Genomic DNA, 14,073 nt, shown 5'->3' with positions numbered 1-14,073 from the left:
GTTTATTCATTTCCCTTTTACAGATGAGGAACCAGAGACACAGAGAGGTGAATTAACTTGCCCGAGTTCCCACGACTTGAACCCAGGCATGACTGAGAGCACCATGGACCACTAATCCAGGGTTCTCAACCCCAGAACTACTGACATGAGGGGCCAGACAATTCTTTGTTGGTGGTGGCTGACGGGTGTTTAGCAGCAGCCCTGGCTTCTACCCGCTAGAGGCCGGTGGCATCCCCACCCCTCTCTCAGTTTTGACAACTAAAACACGTCTCCAGGCATTGCCAAATGTCTCCTGCGAGGCAGGATCGCCCCCAGCTGAGAACCAGGGCTCTGTGCCTTATGGCCTGGCGCCTCCCTCGGGGCCTGCCCACCGCAGAGGCCCACACTGCTGGGGGCACCAACCCATGAGTCATGCCCTCGAACCTGAAATGATTCAGAACTGAGACATGTGCTCACTGTCAGCCCTAGTAGGTAACTCATGTCTACAGCAGGCATCTGAAAGTTTTAATTACCATCACCGTTCCTTGCATCAAGGTCCCAGATGCTCACCCAACATCTAGGCCCTACAAAGGTTTGAGGAAACCTCGGCCACCCTCAGAAACTGCAGGACGAGATGGCTGGGGAGGCCACTCCAGCCCCACCTCAGTGAAGCATCTACCCTGAGACCTGGGCCTCAGTCAACACACAGTGTTAGGGGACCCCAGCTCCACTGCCCGCTCCCCAGCTATGTGACCTGGGGAATCTCTGAGTCCTCACACATAACACGATGATGAAGTCAGTGAAAATATCCACTGGAGTTAACCTAATCCATCTACAGCCCAGAACACACAAAATACACACTCAATAAATGAGGCCTATCGTATGTTATTATAATGGAAAGAATGATCTTCTAACTGAAAATTCTACCCTTTCTTTGCTTCCATTGCTTTATTTTACAGCACCTTGAAAGTACGACATGTACTAATTCCCAGCGCTTTTAAAAGCATTTTTTAAAAGGGAAGACATTTTATAAAAATAAAATGGATAGGCAATCTGGGAATCCTTCTCATCACAGATTTCGCTAGTCTTTAGGAAGTACGTGGAGTAAGTAGGTAAATAATGTTCCTAACATCCCCTTCATTTCATGCTTTGTACTCTTTTCCCTGGGCTCCCTGGGAGCTGATCAACTAAATCTTACTAAAGTGTTAACGACTCAGTGAGCGACTTACCATAACAAAAATGATGAGCTAACACATCCGTATCGTTTACTTCATACCAAGAACCACTGTATGTATTTAATGCGTAGCTTGTCTCATAAGAATCCTATGAAGTAGGTAGTACAGTTCCCTTCATTCTACAAATGGGGAAAAACGAGGCTCAGAGAGGGTGACTAATTTGCCCAGGGTCACACAGCTTCTAAGTGGCAGAGCTGGGATTCAGTCTCAGGCAGTTCGGTCGCCTGCACCCATAACCATTACTGTCCCCTGCTTCTCATGAAAGGGGTGACACCTTAACCCCGACGCAGGGAAATGAGGTACTTCCAGAACAAAAACTGCTCTGGAGGCCCCATCAGGAAGAAGTTGCCCCAACAACTAAAAACACTGATTCCTTTCTTCTGGGATATTCACAGTCCCTCCATTTGCCCCAGGATTGAGTCAACGATTATTTTAAAAAATCACACTCAGGCTACACGGTGGCCTCTGCCAGCGCCTCTCCTCCTGGAGCCACTTGTGGCCTGTTGCTCACCCTCAGGGACACAGAGCCAAGTCTGAGGTGGCCATTCAGTGCCAACCGACCAGCCAACAGATCACTTTTGAAAAAAAAAAAAGATCAAGAGAACATCTTCTCCGCCTGGAACTACAGGCGGGTGGAATTTTCAGGAAGCAGAATAGAATGACCAAAATAGAAACACGGCGAGGGCGCCTACATGAGGCGTCTGTCCTCCGGGGGGTGGGGACGACGGTGTGAACTGGTGCTTCCAGGCTTGAGGGACATGACAGAGAGGAACCAGGACACGGCCTGGAGGCTGGACGCCCCTGAGGCTGGCAGCAGGCCCCCGGAGCTGCGGTCCATCCTTGTCTGGGTTGGTGGACCCATCGCTCGATGAGTTCACATCCCGAGGTGGTACGAGTCCCAGGCCCTGGGTTTGAGACATCACAGTCTGTTGCCATGGCAGTGCCTAGACTGCCACAGCCTGGAACCACACATGTGCGGCTGGAGGAAAGGGGAGAAGATGGAGGGAAGGGATCCTGCCCTCTGCCACCTCAACTGCCCTGGTGGCTTCGTCATATTCAGGGCTGTGAGAATTCGCCAAAAGGAGCAGAAAGGTGGATGGATTTTTCATCTGGCGGCTTGTACCACCTACTGAAAAGACCTTCTTTGAAAAGCTACAGATTGCCTTTAAGTTATAGATTCAACGTGCAGCAAATGCTCCAAAGAGCCTCCGTGTATACACACAGAACGGAGGCTGGATTTCCAATCAATGAATTATGTGTATTAATAATGGTGGAGACCCAGGTGGTCACTCCCGTCATTCAGAGACGACACACACAGACACGGGGCATGAAAGGCAAGAAATTCCATCCAGAAAAGTCAGGTCCAGAAACGCCAGAAAAGGGAAGGAAGCAGCTTACCATCCCATCTCGGCAACGTGGAATCAGTGGAAAAAGCCACCTTGAACGCTCTGTTCTTTGCTGACCTTGCCCCACATAAGACAGCTGTCTGCCTTAACCAGACAGGGCAGAAAGGAGGGCTTGGTCCTGCTTCGTAGGCTGCGTGCCATGAGGCCAGGCACCTGGGACACAGGACCCGGGACAGTTTGCAAGCAACGAGCATGACGGATTAGATGCTGGCAACAGGTGCTCGCAAAAACACACGCACCCACCAGCTGACACGTATCCCTTCTGGAGAGGGGTAGAGAAATGCCTGGAATCTGCAACCTGCCTGCCTCAAGGTCAGCTTTTGGGTGGGGGCAGCAGGACCCAGGCATCCAGCTGATGTTGGGTCTCATCTCCATCCTCAAACTAGGATGGAAGGAACCACCTCTTGCTGGTTTCAAGTCCTTCCATGGTGCCCTCCAGCCTTCCAAAAGTTCCAAAAGTTCAGTTCTTTGAAAAGCTACAGATTGCCTTTAAGTAATAGATTCGACTTTTTTTCATTTGAATCACTGGCGTTCACTGTGTCCCTCTCTGCAGCTTACAACCAGCCTGTGAGGCAAGTACTATCAACTTCTGTGTTACAGATGGGGAAACTGAGGCTCAGAGGTACAGGGATTCACCCAAAGTCATGAAGACAATCAGGCAGATTCGAATTGAGACACCACTTAAATGCGGTAAAATGCACAAATATTAAACGTACATAGTGTGCCTTTTTACGTGTTTGCACCTGTGCATCCGCCATGCGAGATATGGGCATTTCCACCCCACCAGAGGGCTCTTTCGTGGCTCTGCCCAGCCAGTAACCCTCACCAAAGGGACCTGACTTGTCTCCCCGTAGACTGAGGTTGCCTGCCCTTGCATGTCACGTAAATAAAATCAAATGGGACGTACATGTCACGTCTTTTGCTAACAGTGTGTCTGAGATTCATCCACACTGTGTGCAGCTACGGTTTCTTTAATGCCATGTAGTATGCCGCAGTATGGTTGCACCATAATTCATTTATCTAGCCACCTTGCTATATACCGCCTCCATTTTTCAAGAAGACAGCCATTTGAGATTTAACGTGTGGCTTAGAAAGGTCCATTTCCAGCAGAAGATAGTCCCTCCGCACTTGTCAGGCAGTGCCTGACAGACAGCAGGATGCGGGCAGCTTCCTTGCCAAAAGGAGAAGGAAAGATCTGGTCGGAAGAATTAACCAGAAATAGACTTCAGATCATCCTCCCTCAGAAAGAGGGCTGGCCCTGGCTAAACCTCTCCCTCCACCAAAGGCCTGCATGAGGGGACGTGGGCGGGGGGACAGCCACCTGCCCTCCCCCTTTCACCCTCTAATCAACTCGGCAAGGACCCCGTACCTTTCCGCCAACACCTCAAAGAGCTTCGCCCTTACCGAGTCCCACAACCCCTGGCACAGCCTGGAAAGCTGATTTCCACCTTCCTTTCAGCCCATTTGAAATCCAAATGGAAACTTCCCTTTCCAGACAGCGGGGCCCCTGCAACCCTTGGCCGGGGGCAGAGATTTAAAATTAATACCTTGTTGACTGACAGGTTTTTTATTTACACTTTTCCCCAGGAGCTTTCGTTTCGGTGCCATGTTTCTGGGATCTGGCACACTTAATCAGTGGCCCCTGCCAGCCCTGGTCATTAATGACATTCCTCCTTTCTCCGTGACAACAAAGTGATGTCACTCATTGCGGATTTCAGATCTGCAGCCCACCTTCTCAGGATGACACAGATAAACAAACAGCCCCTTTCTGTAACCTTCACCACAACTTTTGCAGGCATCGAAGACTTAACAGTTTTATTTTGCCTTCATTTAACGTTGTGCCTTCTGCAGGCATGCCCAAGCAGGTTTGTTTTAATAAGGACCTTTATAAATCCTGAGCTTTGCAGACTTTATTCCCTTCGGGAAGCTCACCCAGGCATGGCTCAGTTACAGCTCACATGGGAAGGGCTGGCTTTTAGAAACGCATCTGAGTAACTGAAACAGGCCCCACTGAGAAAATACTCTTTTCCCAAACCTCAGATTAGGAGGCAGGGAGGGTCTCAAATGCCAACTCGGGGAAAGCAATTTCTCTGCTCTGCTCGTAGCTTACAGTCTGCTTTTGATATATTTCTTTTGCAGAGGCGGGGGGAAAAGGCATTAAAAGTCCAAGGCACAGGGCTTTAGATCTTAATGCCAGTTTATAGGAAATGCAAGGGACAGGGGAACATGTTAAAAGACACCACAAGGATGCCACTGGCAAAATCCACACCGTGAGGAGCTACACAGGAACATGACCCTGTTTCTTCAACAAATAAACGGCAAGAAAACAGATGGGGACTTTTATGGAATAAAAGAGCCAGCGTAGCCATGTCAACCAAATACGACCTGAGGGTCTTGTTTGGATCTTGGTTCGAACAAATTAACTGTAAAGATACTTGTGAGACAAGCAGGAAATTGGAATATTGAACATTTGAAATTAAGTAATTATTCTTTTTCAGGTTTGATAATGCTATTTGATTTTTCTCGAGAATCCTTATCTTTGAGAGCTACATACTAATCTATGTATTAATAAAATATTCTGCCACCTGGAATTTGATTTAGAGTAACCAGGGCTGGTTTAGAACGTTGGGAGATGGATAAAGTAGGACTAGCCTCACGACGATGACTGTTGAAGCTGAGTGATGGGAACATGGTAGTTAATTATACCATTGTGTCTACTTCTCCATATTTTGGAAAAAAGTTCACACTAAAAGCTCAGGGAAGAATCGAAAGCAGTTCTTTTGCTTTGGGGAAACCCGTGTGGGGCTCTGCTCCAGGTAGGGAAGCAGAGAGCAGCCCCTGACCCATCCCAGAAGATCCCTGGGGTCGAGTCTCGCCTTCTTCTCACCACAGTTTGGGAACCATCAGCAAAAACCAAACCTCAGGCCGGCCTGAGGAAGCTGAGCCTGCCCGGAGCTCTGCGGAGCCTGTGGCGATTTCCTGTGCTGGGGAGGGAGGGAGGGAGGAAGGAGGAAGTCCCTTCGTGGGGGGAAGCCACAAGGCATCCATCAAGCCGCACTTTCTAGGGCTGCATCTCCCTGGCCCTGGCTCAAGGGGTCTTATGGGGACAGGACAGGACACCTGGGGAGGCCCTGTCCGCCCAAGAGAGGCAGCCAGAGGGGCCCCTTCCTGCCCTGGAGTCTAGACAACCAAGAAAGCTTTTGCAGCCAGCCAAGTTCTAGGGATACAGCCTGGAAACTCATCTAGGGGCCAGATGAGTTTTTAAAGTCAACTGAACGTGCAGAAGTTAGAGATAACCCTCCACAAGTGCCGACTCAAGCCGGTGGCCAGTGGCTCCTCCCCAGTGACCGCATGGCTCTTCGTTCCAGACCATTTTCTCTTCAGGCTCAAGATTTATGAAAGGCTGAGGCAAAGACTCTCTCCTCCAAGTTGCCAATGGCCGCAGAAGTCAGGAGAGCTAGGAGATTTCTCAGTCCATCGCTATGGCCATCTAACACGCACACAGCCCGGCGGCTGAGCTTTAATCACACTGCCTCACAGACATGTCACACCAGCCCTAGGAGGTGAGCACTGCCATCACCGTCCCCACTGCACAACAGATGACGAAACACAGACCAGAGAATTGAAATCATGTGCCCCTAAGGCATAACACTAATAAGAAACTATGCAACTTCCATCCATTTATTTATCGCGTGCTTGCTGGTACCGGGTACTTCTGCTTGGCCAAGGTCACGCAGGTAGGAGGCAACTAAGAATTCAAGCCAGGATTCTCTGATTTCAGACCTGGTGCTCTGACTTGCTGAGCCAATGGCCTCCAAAGTTGGGGAACACGTCCCCCAGGAGGCGTACATCGATTGGGATGTAGAAATATAAAAAAGCAGAACTGCTATTTATATTCTGTCCTTTCCTATTTTTATTTTTCCTGCATGTTTTATAATGAGTATAATCCCCTTAGGACAGCAGTAAACATACAATGGATAATTACATAAATATCAAATATTAGGGGTGAGCGCACCCCCTGTGCTGCTGTATATGAGCTCCCTCAAAGCTGGAGTCGGTGACATCCTGGCTGAGTTGTAGTGCTGATGGCAGAGACTCGGGACCCCAACTGCCTGGGTCCAAGGCCTAACCTGCCACTTAGCACTGCATGATGCTCAGCAAAGTTAACAGACCCCTAAAGAGTCTGCTTTCATTGGTCCAGGTGTGGCTGGAAGGTTCTAACGTGCAGCCAGGATTGAGGGCCACTAGCCAGTGCTGCTGTATTTTTCAAATTTATTCAACCCTCTCACCTTAGAGGACTAGAAAGCCTTGAGGGCCAACCCAAATAACACTGCTTTAAGGTCTTAAGGGCCTCCGCTCCTAACCAAAATCTGAGGCCACCTCAACAACAGAGGGCTTGTAATCTGGAAGCTGAGATGACATGTGTTCAATAATGAAGGATGATTAAGGCCACTTTCTCCCCATTTCCTTTGCCTCCCTGGCAAGACCACTGCTCAATTCGAGGCCTCACTGCACCTTTCCAGCTGCACCTGGAGACACTATTTGTACAAAGCAGGCTTATTAAGGCCTGTCCTTAACTTGACACAGACAATGTCTCAGCATGTCACATGTCAGTGAACCTGCTTGCTTAGGGTAGAACTCTATTTTTAGTAAGCACCAAAAAAAAACCCATGATACTATATCCTAGCACCTCGTTTGCTGCTATTTGTTTACTAGGCTGTGTCCCACAGAGGCCTGGGGGCCAGGCAAGGGCAGGGCCACATCTAATCCGTCTCTATACTCCCACAGGGCCTGGCACAAAACCAGCGTTCAGTGAGTGTTTGCCGAGAGAATGAGGTTTTAATGGTCCCCTGTGAATGGGTTGAGAGCAGGTGTTCCTGAGTCGAAGTGCAGGCAGCATTAGGGAGCGGGCTACAGCTGGGTCTGCGGCTCCACGTAAAATAGTACAAGAGGTCGTGGAGGGCAGAGGGGGACTTGTGGGATGGGGAGGCGCTTGTGCATGGTGTGTGTGTGTGCGTGTGCTCCAATAGTGTGTGCGTGCCTACAGGATCTGTGGCTTTCATCAGCTTTTCAAAGTGCTATGACCCAAAAAGTTTAAGGATCACCAGAATAGACTCTACAAGCAATGACCGGAAGTCCATTTTCCTTTCTGAAATGTCAAAGGTGGTGTCACATGCATTAGTTTACCAGGAATTGAAGGAGGGATGCACCAGATCCACTGAGGCAGGCCATTAGTGAGTACATCGGTCCCGACAGAGCCCAGAGGAGATCTGGCCCCTCTGGAGGTGACTAGGGGTTCCCAGTACCCACCTGTCCCCCAGTGTGTTACAGCTGAGAGGAGTAAGAATTCATTGAAGTCACAAGCAGGCACAAGGGAATTAAACTTTTGATCCATCTGCTGACGGTCAGCACACCTCTTTCTTCCACTGGGTCAGGAGCCCCGGTCAGGCCTCCCACGGCCCTGTTCTCATTCATTCTGTTACCTTGAACTTTACTGTCTCCCTCAGTGTGGCAGATGGGGGGCTGGGGAGGTTAAGACTCTACTCTGCATGCCTCTAGGCAAATAAATTTGAAAACCTAGACAGGTGAAATAAATAATTTCTTTAAAAGACACACTCTACCAAAATTGACCCCAGTAAAAAAGAAAGTGTAGGCAGACCAACTCCCACAGACACAACAGAGAAAGTGATCACAGAACGACCCCATAAAAAAGGCGCCGGGTCCAGATGGCTTCACGGGGGAATTCCATCACAACTTCAGAAACCGAATTGTCCTGACGAGACATACATTGTTCCGGAGCATAGAAAATAAAAAACACTTAAACCTAAGAGCACATGAAAAAAAGGACATGACAAATATCACTCATGAATACTGCCGAAAAAATCTTAAATAAGATGGTATCAAACCAACGCTGGCCACAAGAAAATAATACACAAGGGCCATGTAAGGTTTATACCAGGAATGTTTCAATATTAGGACATCTATTAAGATAAGTCAACAAATTAATAGCTCTAGGAAGAATAAAATCATATCTTTCCATAGATGCTAAAAAGTCTATGATGTAATGCAACTCCCATTCCTAATGAAGACTCTCAAGGAAATAGGAATGAATGGATACTTCGCTGACATAATTAAACACATGCACCTCAATCCTAAAGCCAACACGAGAGATGCTCTTGCTGGGGTCAGGAACAAGGCGGGGATGCCTACCATTTCCACGACCATGAGCATGCTACTGGAGATATTAGTCAATGCGATTAGACAACAGGAAAAAATTAGAGGCTCCAGCTCAGTGAGGGCAAGGGCCGGGTCTTATTCTCTGTTATATCCCCAGGATCTAACACGATAGGCGCTCAACAGCAAGTCGAATGAGTAACGGAAGAATGGCTCACATTAACTGAGCGCCTCTATTACCAAAATCAAGGGTTTAATGAAATGTTAGGAACAAATCGCACTGTTAATTGACTTAAGTGGGTTACTCATTCGAGGCAAACAACCTTATGAAGTAAGTACGACTATTTCAGCCATTTGACAGTTGAGCAGACAGAGGTCCAAAGAAGTTTAAATGGCAATGATCGCTCTGTTGGTAACTGTTTTAAATTCCAGGCCTGCCATAGTGCCAGGCCCCTTACGACATGCTGTGCACGTGTCTCTCCTCCAGTGAGGGAATGAGGGACCCTCACACGATAGGTCAGCATGCGGGCTCCAGAGCAGGTTCATGTTGCAGTTCTGCTATTGACCAGCTACTACATCCTGGGGAAATTCCTTCACTTCTCTGTGCCTTAGCATCTCCTTCAAAACATGGGCGTGACGATGGTGCCTACCTGCTAGGGTCGCAGGAGATAGGACATCAGCTAATCAGCGTCGGCTACATGCTAAGTTTCCACAAAACGAGCATCTGTCTTCCCCCGCAATCTCCAACACCTCCGCCAACTTCTGACAACGTCTGTCCCATTAGTGGCCCTTGCCCCTCCTTGGTTTTTTTTTGCCAAGCTCATGCCCAGCGTTAAGGGGAACACCCCACATGCATGGCCAATACTGGGGCAAAGCCCAATTAGCAAGATAAGGCCTAGTGCTGGCCCTTGAGAAGTTCCATTATGCAGAAGCAGAGAAGGTGGGGGGGGGGGTGGGGGAAGGACTCCTATTAACATCTGGATAAACCAGAGCCACACCCACATCTGGAACAGCTCGCATTAGCCTCCCAAGGCTCACGGCATCCCTTCCCTTCCTGAGCCGTGACATTTCTGTGCTGCCTACTTCCCAGCAAGCAGTCATTATTGGACAGATTCCAGAGCATAACTCCCCGCCCCTTAAGTGGGGTGCCACAAAGTAACTTCTTTCCAAAGATCACAGTTTGGAGTTTGGAAAAGTGTAACTTGACAGTGGAAGAACCTGGCAAACGCTACCTCGGCCAGGTGATCAGGGTCAGCGTCAACAGGGATGTTGATGGTAGGGACCCTTGATAGGACAGGATGGAAATAGTCGCTTTACCTCTGTGGTCTTCCTCCGCAAAACCCACGGTCCCTGTCTAACCATGAGAAAAACATTAGAAGGACATTCTTCAATATGCCGAACCAGCGCTCCTCAGAATTGTCAAGCTCATAAGAAACAAGGACACTCCGAATTTGCATCAAGTATGGACTCGCGATGCTAATAATGCATCAATACTGGTTCATTAATTACAACAATACTAATACACATTAATGTCAGATAAGAATGTGAGGAACTGGGTGCTAGGTATATGGAACTCTTTGTATTATCTTTACAACTCTTCTGGAAAACTAAAAGTGTTCCAAAAGTAAAGTTTATTTAAAAAAACAAAACAAAACAAAACAGATTCTGGGGCTTTCATTGTGGTCATTTAGACACCCATCTGGCGGCCACCAAGCACCACTTGCCAAGAAAAACTATAAAAAGCACCTCCCATCAGATTTGGCTTGGAAACTATTTCCCCGGAAATCACCCCCCTGCCAAAAAAAAAAAAAAAAAGTGAGCCGATTTTGAATCCGGGAGGGGTGTAAGTATTAGTGCCCTGCAAAACATGACTTTAATCTTAACGAACAGAAAGACCGCTGATGCTGGAGGGATCGTCTGCAGATTCGTAATCGTTTCTTTTCAAAGCAGAGGATGGCCTCCAGATTGCAACTCAAGAAAACTGTCTCTCTTGCTGGCTAATTATTTCCATCTCTGGCCAAAATACAGAATAACTACTAATTATCGTCTTCACTTGGTATCCACGCGAAGGGGACCCCCAAGGTCAAAGCAAGCCCCACACCTAAGGTGGCCAGTGAAGACACATAGACAGAAAGGTAGACTTTCTCATTCACCTGCCTAACAGGGCAGCTCTGGGAAACAGCTAACCCCCCACCCCCGGTCCAGGCCGCCTACACAAACCACCCAGCACAGCCCCTTCCTGCACTCCGCAGCCAGCCAAGCCTCAGTGCCTCTGGGAGTTACCAGCAGGCCTGCCCCTGAGGCTTCAACAAGCATTGGCTGGGCTGGGCTGTCAAAATCAGGAAGCCTGGTTGGGTTTTTTTGTTTTTTTTCCAAGACAACCTGCTAACCAGAAAAATACAATGAGGTTGGGTGTGTGGCCTCCTGCTCCTTCTGACGAAGGCTCCTGTTAAACACGTGAAGTGACAGCCCAGCCTGGGGAAGTCCCCAGCCCCCAGTGGCAGATGACACTTGAAGGCACAGACTGACAGGTCCTTTAGGCAGGAATAGCCAGGGTCTGGTTGAATCCACATGCCAGCTCCCACCTCCACTCCAGCCCTCTGCCCCCACATCCGTGATGCCTGTAGGGTGGGGATCACTTAAAGCTCGGACCCATCCACTGGGGTGAATCGCAGAGGCAGCAGCACCACCCAGGGAGGAAATGGGCTGGCCTCTTAACACTGAAGTCAAACCACACTCCAGCATTAGACACAGACAACCTCTTCCTTAGTTTCAATACAAAGTCCCCAACACATGCCACTCACCCGCGGTGGTGCCTAGAGGGAGGTGGGGGGGATCAGCTTTCACCTGCTCTGATAATTAGGTTCAGGTGCAACCTCTTTCTGCACCAGCCCACTCCCACTAACTCCATTCTTTGGCTCCCTCCAAAGCAAATCACTTCCGTTGCCCTGTGACCACCCAGCAGCAGGCAAGAAGCCAGCTGAGCCCCCCCGCCACCTTTTGCTTGATACCAGTGACCCTCCAGGAGAAGTCACAGTACCTGGAAACTGACACCCTACAACGCGAGAGTGAGCCTACCGCCCCCTAAGGGTAGCGGCAGTCCCTGACGCCTCGCTCCCTCCCTCTCACCTGGGGAGAGGCACCTCCCCCCACCACCACCACACGGAGCCCTCAAGACGTGAGGCGCAGAGGGGCCCTGGGCTCCCTCTCCAGGCCCAAGCCCCAGTTCAGGCTTGGGGCCAGGCCAGGCGGAGCCTCTACGGACCTTCGATAGGATTCAAATAGTCATAGTTGAAGAGGATGGAGAAGTCCAGCTCGTCCTGGGGGCTGCCCCCGGGCTCGTAGCCGTCAGGGTCGGGCTGCTGCTCCGGGGCATCCATGGCGCACAAGGCGGCGGGAAGGGTGCCGGGCCCGGCTGGGGGCGAGGGCAGGCTTTCTCTTGGGCCCCTCACCGGGGGTGGCAAGGTGGCAGGAAGCGGGCGGAGAAGCAGGTGGAGCGGCGGGGGTCACTGTCCTCGTGGGGACGCAAGCCGGGTCCGGGGATGGCGCGCCTGGCGCAGCGAGGCTGGACGCGCCCGGGGGAGCTGAGCAGCGGCGCGAGCTTCCTGCTCCGGGAGGCACCTGTTGCAGCCCTGGGAGGGGGGGGAGGCGGGGACAGGGCGGCCTGGCCGGCGGGGGCGGGGCCATCACGGGGACCCGGCGGGGGAGGGAGAGGCGGGCGGCCCAGGCTGGCCAGCGCCCGGGAGGAAGGAGGCCGCCTGCCTGCCCCGGCTGCCCCGCGGGGGCACCGTGCTTAGCCACTGGCCGGGGCCACCGCCAGGGACCTTCCCAGCGGCGAGCGCTGCGCGCCCTGCCCGACGCAGGAGCTCCACAGGAAAGCTGCTGCCACTTGCAGCTTTGCCCTTCGTGAGCAGCCGAGGCCCGGCTTTTCCCTGTTTTCTCCTCCAAGGGAGCAGACCTCTATCTCCATGGGCCTCAGTGTCCCCACAGCAGCGGCATGATTTTCACCTAGAGTTTAGTCACCTGCATGACCCGCCACGCAATTTCCCGGGACCTGAAAAGAATCACAGATACTCTGAAAGCACAAGTCCAGCCTTACATCTGTACCTCTTGGCCACCTCTAATGTGCCAGGGACCCAGCATGAATGGGACGCCGTGGCCCTGGAAAAGCCCGGATTCTGCTGAGGGAAGAGGCAAGAAGGAGATAAAGGGACAAAGATCATTTCCTGTAGGGTTGCTAGGGAAGACCTCACCAGGAGCCTGGCTCTGGGGTGAAGGCTGGGGACCGGGGCGTCACTTCTGGAGTCACATAGAGCCTCTCTGGGAAGGCGATATCCGGACAAACCTGGCTGATGGAAAATTTGGGCGAAGAGTGTTCTGAGGGTGGGAACCCAAAGAAAGCCAGCGAGGGCTCCGTGTGTTGGAGGCTGAGCAAGGAGGGCAGCGGAGGTAGAGAGGTTGGCAGGTAACGAGTACACCTGGGCAGTTGTTCAAAGCAGATTCCCAGGCCCCTCGCTGCAGCTTCTGATTCTGTAAGTCTGGAAAAGAGATTCAGGAATGTGTCTTTTTCAGCAAGCACCCAAGGTGAAGGTTATGAACAGGTACTTTTGGGGAACACTATGTGAAAACCCAATACCATCCCCCAATAAACACTTCCAGGGCCTTGGACCAAGTCAGCCAAAGTCAGAAAACAGACTCACGGAGGCAGAATAATAACGATGGTCCTTGGTCCTTACACAGTGTTAGAATCACCTGGGACAGGTTTTTGTTTTTGTTTTTGTTTTTGTTTTTTTTATGGGGACATTGGTTAACGAAATCCAGTAAGTTTCAGCTGTACATTTTAACAGTCAGGCTTCAATGTGAACCCAATGAACCAGAACATCCCATGGCGTCTTTTTTTTAATGACCCCAGATGAATCTAACATGCAGCCAGTGCTGAGAATCACTGGATCAGAAGAGTAGGTGGGAGCAGTTCAGGGCTTCTGAGAACCCCAGCCTGACCTCCATGGGGACTGACTCGAACCCTTCCCCGTGCGCCAGAGGATGGAGAATGTGCACTCTTCGGGGCAGCCATCTCTGCTCCGTGAAGGGATTTGTGCAAGGCTATCCGTCGTCATTCATATTTATTCGAGCACCTGCTAGGTACCCAGCACTGCCGTAGATCTTGGGGATGCAGCCGCCAACAGGACATCGCCTCTACCCTCATCGAGTTTATATCCTGGAAGCCGAGGCCCAGCAATGGATAGGGTCCCTCCCATTGCACTTAGACCGGAGGTCTT

At 50.6% G+C, this 14,073-nt stretch overlaps 1 protein-coding gene across 11 annotated transcripts in view; it reads right to left on the bottom strand.

The window, feature by feature from the left end:
* NFATC2 (nuclear factor of activated T cells 2) overlaps positions 1-14,073 on the bottom strand; it is a 156,773-nt gene that overhangs the window by 129,704 nt on the left and 12,996 nt on the right. For 6 of the 11 annotated variants that reach the window (XM_011365962.2, XM_011365959.2, XM_011365964.2 and 3 more), the window contains exon 1: positions 12,060-12,396. The exons of 4 other annotated variants lie outside the window; for them this stretch is intronic. In XM_011365962.2, the coding sequence (XP_011364264.1) occupies positions 12,060-12,174 (115 nt within the window). In that variant the 5' untranslated portion in view covers positions 12,175-12,396. Of the gene's footprint in view, positions 1-12,059; positions 12,397-14,073 lie in introns of those variants that run through there. One more of the 11 variants, XM_023534078.1, reaches the window with a different exon arrangement.

The sequence above is a fragment of the Pteropus vampyrus genome, unplaced genomic scaffold (assembly GCF_000151845.1).
Source record: "Pteropus vampyrus isolate Shadow unplaced genomic scaffold, Pvam_2.0 Scaffold117, whole genome shotgun sequence".
Lineage (NCBI taxonomy): Eukaryota > Metazoa > Chordata > Mammalia > Chiroptera > Pteropodidae > Pteropus > Pteropus vampyrus.
This window is presented reverse-complemented; position numbering and strand designations above follow the sequence as displayed.